Here is a 6,517-nt window from a genome sequence, read left to right on the forward strand (position 1 = left end):
ACATGGCACATGACCGCGCGGATCCAATCGTGACGTACTGACGACCACTGTTCAGTCCCTGAGATTTTGACATTTTATTTTTTGCTTTTTGTATTTTGCTTTTCAAGTATCAATTATCACTTCATATCACAAGCAAAATGTCTTCAATTTATAAATATATATATAATAAATATATAGAGAAAAATGCCTATAATGGTAAATATATTCGTAAAAGTATCGTGATATATTAATGTTTTCAATTACCGTAAAATAACAATTAACTCGTTGCATAAATAAAAGCACAAAACGCGTTTTATAGTTGGTGACAACAGTGGTCAAAACATTTCCTCTGGCGCTCTCTAGTGGCTAAAACCAGAGCTGTCCAGCTTGATGTAAGTGAAGTATTCGGTCAACAGGGGGCGACAAGAGCAATGACAACATGAAAAGTCTGCTGTCTTATGCTGGATAAGTGTGTTTATCATTTCCAAACATGGTCAAAAAGTGGTTTGAAACGTGTTTATTTAACCATGAAAGTGTAAAGTAAGATATCAGTTAAGAAAGTGAGCAAATATACACATAACACACATGAATATTGACTTTGCTTAACATTGTAATGTAACAGCTTAAATAGTTTTAGTGTGCAAAATGAAAAGTCATCCTTCATTGTGTCAAACCGCTTGTTATTTCACATTTATGTTGTAAAAATAGAAATAGTATTGAATCATGTTTTATTATATAGGTGAGTAGCCATCCGGTCAAAGGCTTTCTAGCCCAATTAGTAAAATTTATACCTTGGTCCTCTGTTTCTTTTGAAACTTCTTGGGTAAGATTCCTGTGGTGGGAATGCACTCAAGTTTGTCTGGTCAGTGGTCCTGGATGTGCAGGTTGGTACTTAGACCAGAAGTTTCTTGTACAATCCGGCGTGGCTCTCTTGCAGTGAATCCTTTTTGACAAACGAGATGTTTCGCTGTGAGCTTTCCATGCGACTGGACTTCAAGATGGTCCTGGAGCTGGACCTGTACGAGTCCGACGAACTGGTGCTGAAGCTCTCGGCCATCTTCTGACACCTCAGCGCCCCAGCGAGTTCTCGTTGGCATTGGGACGAACCGAAGCAGTAGAGCACCGGGTCTAGCAGACAGTTGAGGCTCCCTAAACATAAAAAGACCAGATAGGCCACGTACGAGTTCTCTGGGGCGTCATGGACCTGCTTCACTCCATCATGGAGCTGCGCGTAGTGGAGCAGAAGGAGACAATTTGTGGGCGCGAAGCACAACAAGAAGATCACCAGCACCGTCAACACCATCACCAGGGACCTGGTTCTCCGACGGGAACGTCCAGGAATGCCCCGAGGTGCCAGGCTCAAGGACCAAATCACACGGATGTATGAAATGATGGTGACCAGCAGCGGGATGACAAAGAGTGCGACGCACAAGCCAACAAAGTACGCCCCGTAGAGCCCAACCACCTCGTCCACCGGCCGGACGTCATGACAGGTGGTGATATCCAGCTCTTTCAGGTAGAACGTCTGCTCCGAGACCACCAGGGGTACCGAGCCAGCTAGGGACATGATCCACATGGCTACGCAGGCCAGGACGGCGTAGCGGGGCCTCCTCCAGGCCAGAGAATCAATGGGGTACACCACAGCCAGAAGACGGTCCACACTGATGCAGGCCACCAGGAGGACTGAGCAATACATGTTCCAGTAGAAGGCGGCGGTGACCACACGGCACATGGACTCACCGAAGACCCAGTTGTTCCCGGAGAAGTGGTAGGCCGACTTGAAGGGCAGGAGGATGGCGAAAAGCAGGTCAGCACACGCCAGGTTGAGCATGTAGATGGCCGCAGGTTTCTTGGGCCGGATGCGGCGCAAGAAGGCCAGGGCGGCGCAGGCGTTGACGGGCACAGCGAGCAGGCACACCACAGCGTAGAAAGACGGGATGATCAGAGTGGAAAGACGTCCCGTCAGGAAGCTGTGTACCTCCTCAGAGATGGCAGTCACATTGCTGACCCTCAAGGCACCTCTGACCCTCAGGGTTCTGTTCACCCTCGGATCTACTTTGAGCCCGTAGACATCGTCCAGGGTGAAGGGTTCGTCGGTGGATGATGTTCCGAAGTAGGAGAACATTCTTCCTCTGGCGCTTTCTGTACACGAGTGTTAAAATAGTGTTGAGTTGATCGACAGTTTAGCATATGCTAACAAAATACGGCTTGCTACTCCTTTACAAATAGTTTACACATTCTAGTGCTTGTAGTTTTTAATTAGCTATGTTAACTTACAACACTTGTATCTTGAAGGACCTTTCACCCAAAACGTGATTATATAAGAAAACTAGTAAGAAGCTTGTACTTCATATACATTTTAAAAATAAATGATATAATTAAAAATAATGTTAAAAGCAAAACAGTTCTTTCACACATTATCAATAAAAGTCATTGAACTCATGAGCTATGACTCAACGGGCTGGGTGACGTCATACCATCTAACGGTTATTATAAATATAAATACTTTTACACATTACAGCACAAGTAATGTTAGCGTGGTTATTATTATCATTAAAACATAATAATAATAAATAAAATAAAAACCTTACGATTGTCGTGGGCTGCCGCGGCGGCGCATGCGCACACGACAAGCAGCAGCGACAGCATGAGAATCGTAGTTGCCGGAGACATTGAGGAGCTTCAGCAATCAAATACAAACACGAATGAATAAAAAAAAAAAATTGTGTCTCGACGAGTCTGTGGAGCTCCTCACACGCTTGATGTAGTGACTTGCTACAGTTGTTTTTCGTTCCCAGGATATTCTCCTGGTTCAGCCCACCCCAAAAGTGGCCCCGGTTGCCGGCCAATCAGCAGCGAACGGAGCGGCATTCTTTCGTGGCTGACGTCACGTTTCCCGTCGCCCCTGCAGCGGATGCGAGCCAAGAGATTATTGAAACAACCTGGAGGCTAGACATGGGTCTGATTGTCCAAAAGTTCAAATGCAGGAACATTGCAAAAGGGTGAAAATTGGATAATTTTAAGAAAATTAATTTTGTAAATTGTTTTGATTTATTATGACCCATCATCTTTCCAATCTGTTTCAAAAGTCTCAGAGACAAAAACAGTACCACTAGAATCTATCTAATCAATTATTTTCACTCATAAGATAAAAATGTAAGGACATTTTCCTATCAGAACTATTATCCCCTTGACCAGTTCTGTATTCTAGTCCACAGCAGTTCTTAACCAACTGGTCCCCATTGTACAGTTCAACATAACAAGCTCATAACTTTTGTGGACTTCTTGCCATCAAGTTTCCAAACATCTTGACTCTCAGATTAAAGACTACAATAATCAACAAAGAAGGTCAAGTGAGGAGTTGGCGAGGTCACATTGACCTGGTAGCCAAATCTGCGAGAGCTCAAATCGAAACAGAAATCTGCAGTATAGTGAGAGAGTCATTCTTATCTATCAGCATCGTCCAATAAGAATTTATAGATGCAGAACGTCAACAGGAATAAACATGACGACTGGAACTTTGTTTCAATTGGTTTCACTTGCTTTCAATACACGCCAACTTCTTTGATGACGTTTCCATGAGATAAAACCGCTTCCTGTTGTTCACTTGTCTTGAGTTATTTTGGGACCTGGCAGGACAGTAAATGTAAACAAGTGTCCCTGCTCTCGCTTGAAATAAGGAAGATGTGGAGGTCATCTTGTTTTTGTGGCTGTGACGACAAGCATATAACCTTAACCCTAATTAATTATGATGACGCATTTAGGCTAGCTTAATGCTAATAAATAATGAGAAATGGCACTTTTTCGTGGAAAATGCTGAGGGGTTTAACAATGTTTCTTTCCAATAATAATAATAATAAATCAACAGATTATAAAGGGGACATGATAGTGGTGGTACATTAAGCTGGGTAAATAACCACAGAAGGCCAAATGCTGCTAGGAAAAAAAAAGTGAAACAGAATTGTCAAACGGAAGTGGGCCAGCTCGTGTTGAGACAAGTTTATCATCTCCAGGCAGATATTTCCTCTGCACGTAATCAGTTATGACCTCACATTAAGGGATCATAATTCAAAGTTATATCAGAGATATGGAATATTATATTTAAGTCCACATTAGAAAAAACACAAAGTAATACATGGGATTCCATGGGATGTGTGACCTTTGAACGTTATAAAACACGTAATGCAGTCTAGATCATCAACAGGCCGGCTAAGAGCGTCACAGAGGCCAACCCACAAGGCCTTTTTTTTCTTCTGTCACGGAGAAGTGAAGCGTATGGACGGGGTGTGGAGCTGCATGCGGGTCAAAGGCGCACAAAAACATGGGGAAATATTTATTTTTGCTGGTTCTCTTGCTCTGTCTGAATGGAACGCTTCAGAAGAAAGGTAAGAGAAAGCCTAGGACAATAAATTAAGGATTTTTTGACTTAGGTTTCATTTTTGACACTTGTGTTGCAAGAGGGAACATGTTTTGTCAAGGGAGTGTCTGACAAAAAAACAATGTTTTTCATTATTATGTTTTGACAGCTGAGCTTCCAAGGAAACTTTGCACATTGCCTCCCACCCGTACATCAAATAGAATTTAGTACTTGTAGAAAAGTGGAACAGTGAAATTAATTTAAAAAAAAAAACTATATTTGTTAATTTACTCATATGTAAGGCCCTAAATAATGTTTTAATATGATTTACAAGTCATTATTGTTTGATTTCAATATTTTTAAGACAAAAACTTATTTTTGGTCATTTTATCATGATGATATTTTGACTTAATATCTATGGTTCAGAAAAGTTCTGACATGAGATATGACTTTGGTATGTTGTGTAATATTTTGGCCAGACTTGAAATTGTGTTTGTGTACTTAAAGAATGTTTTTTTTGGCAGGTAAAGAGAAGTTAAGAATCCAAGACCAGAACAACGTGAATGAAGTAGCGGTTCCCAGAACTTTCAAAGGACAACTATTGGCGCAGAAGCGTTTCATCTCTTCGAACGGGACGCACCGTCCCATCCCCTCACCTCCCACGCTCCGGTTGCTAAGCAACAGCAGCGGGGGGTACCTGAACAGCCCGCTGAGCACCAAGATCCTCCCCGCCGTCTACATGCTGGTCGTGGTGGTGGGGGTCCCAGCTAATGTGGCCATCCTAAGCGCTTTGGCCACTAAGGTGCGAGTGGTCTCGTCGGCCATCCTCTACAGCAGCCTGGCGGCTTCCAACCTTCTCCTGCTGGGCTCCCTTTTCTTCAAGGCCCACTACCATCTCCATGGTAACCACTGGGTGCTAGGAGAGGCCGCCTGCCGGGCGGTCACGGCTTGTTTCTATGGCAACCTCTGCTGCTCGGCACACACGCTGGCCTGCATCAGCGTCCAGCGCTACCTGGCCGTGGTGCACCCCTTCACGTACAAGCGTCTCCCCAAGCGCTTCTACGCCGCCTTGACCGCGGCGACCGTCTGGGGGGTGTTCGCCGTCGCCGTCCTGCCACATCTGCTGGTGCAGCAGAGCTTTCGGATCCCAGAGCTGGGCCGCATCACCTGCCACGACGTGCTGCCACTGGATGTGGGCTCTCACGTCTTCTTTCTCCACTACAACCTCTTCTTGACTCTGGCGGGACTCTTGGGCCCACTGGTGGTAACGGTTCTGTGCTACGGTCAGATCATGTGCGAGCTGCAGCGGTCGCATCTGGACTGGGCTGCCTACATGAAGGCCAGTTCTCTGGTGTTTGCCATCTTCTTGGTATGCTTCACACCAGCCGGGGTGGTGCACTTCCTCCATTACGTGCAGCTTTTTGTGGACGGCACAGACGGTTCCTACGTGGTCTTCAACGTGGCTGTTTGTCTGTGCTGCATACATGCCTGTTTGGACCCCTTCCTATTTCTTCTTCTGTCCAAATCTACTGGAAGCAAATTGTATTATATCGCTTCTAAGCCAAGAAGCCTTAGCATGTCCTTTTGAGAAATTGAACTTATCAACAACTTTTTATGGTTTGTTGTTTCCAAGTGTTTTTCAACGTTGTTGCTGTTGGACATTTTCCAACTAAAAATTTGAAAACATGCAATGTGATTTCGATTTCGTATGTATGAGCGGGACCTTCATACAAATTACAAATCAAATGTACGCTTTATGTTGATAAATACAATGCGTGAATAAAAAGGTTTTTTTCACCTACAGTAAATTTTGCAGGACCAAGTTTTCTAAAACATTAAAAGTGTTTTATCCTTGTTATACAACGACAAAGAAATATATAGAAATGTTTATTAGACATAATCTAATTTTCGGTATTTTCTGCAAAATTGACAATTTGCAGCCTTTTTTTTTTTTTTTTAGCACAAACGTGGCGCTTTGCTCCTCATGGATGAGGCATTTCCTGGACTTCCTGTGACAGGAAGCAGTGAGAAACGCCTGTGATCACACAATTCCATAAGAACTGGGGGGGAACAAAAATGCAGGCATACTATTCCATTCGTGCAACTTGGCTCTATTTAAATCAAATTATACGTGTCAAGTAATACGGTGCTATTTTTCCTCTTTTAAAAACATACACCCTA

The 6,517-nt window shown here is 43.6% G+C and overlaps 2 protein-coding genes across 3 annotated transcripts; one reads left to right on the forward strand and one right to left on the reverse strand.

The window, feature by feature from the left end:
• Positions 1–480: 480 nt before the first annotated feature.
• On the reverse strand, positions 481–2,850 carry LOC119131016 (proteinase-activated receptor 1-like). Its single transcript, XM_037265076.1, has 2 exons — positions 2,571–2,850; positions 481–2,121 (listed from the first exon to the last, which is right to left on the reverse strand). Exons 1-2 carry the CDS (start codon positions 2,650–2,652, stop codon positions 872–874), a joined length of 1,332 nt encoding a protein of 443 aa, XP_037120971.1. The 5' UTR covers positions 2,653–2,850; the 3' UTR covers positions 481–871.
• Positions 2,851–4,203: 1,353 nt separating this feature from the next.
• Positions 4,204–6,478, forward strand: LOC119131021 (proteinase-activated receptor 3). 2 transcript variants are annotated; one of them, XM_037265083.1, is made up of 2 exons: positions 4,204–4,364; positions 4,861–6,478. In XM_037265083.1, the coding sequence occupies exons 1-2, from the start codon at positions 4,301–4,303 to the stop codon at positions 5,922–5,924; spliced, it is 1,128 nt and encodes a 375-aa protein (XP_037120978.1). In that variant the 5' UTR covers positions 4,204–4,300; the 3' UTR covers positions 5,925–6,478. The 2 variants fall into 2 exon arrangements, with proteins under 2 accessions (XP_037120978.1, XP_037120977.1); XM_037265082.1 differs by having other exon boundaries at positions 4,207–4,370; positions 4,867–6,478.
• The last annotated feature ends 39 nt before the right edge of the window (positions 6,479–6,517 follow it).

Source organism: Syngnathus acus, chromosome 12 (genome assembly GCF_901709675.1).
Source record: "Syngnathus acus chromosome 12, fSynAcu1.2, whole genome shotgun sequence".
NCBI lineage: Eukaryota > Metazoa > Chordata > Actinopteri > Syngnathiformes > Syngnathidae > Syngnathus > Syngnathus acus.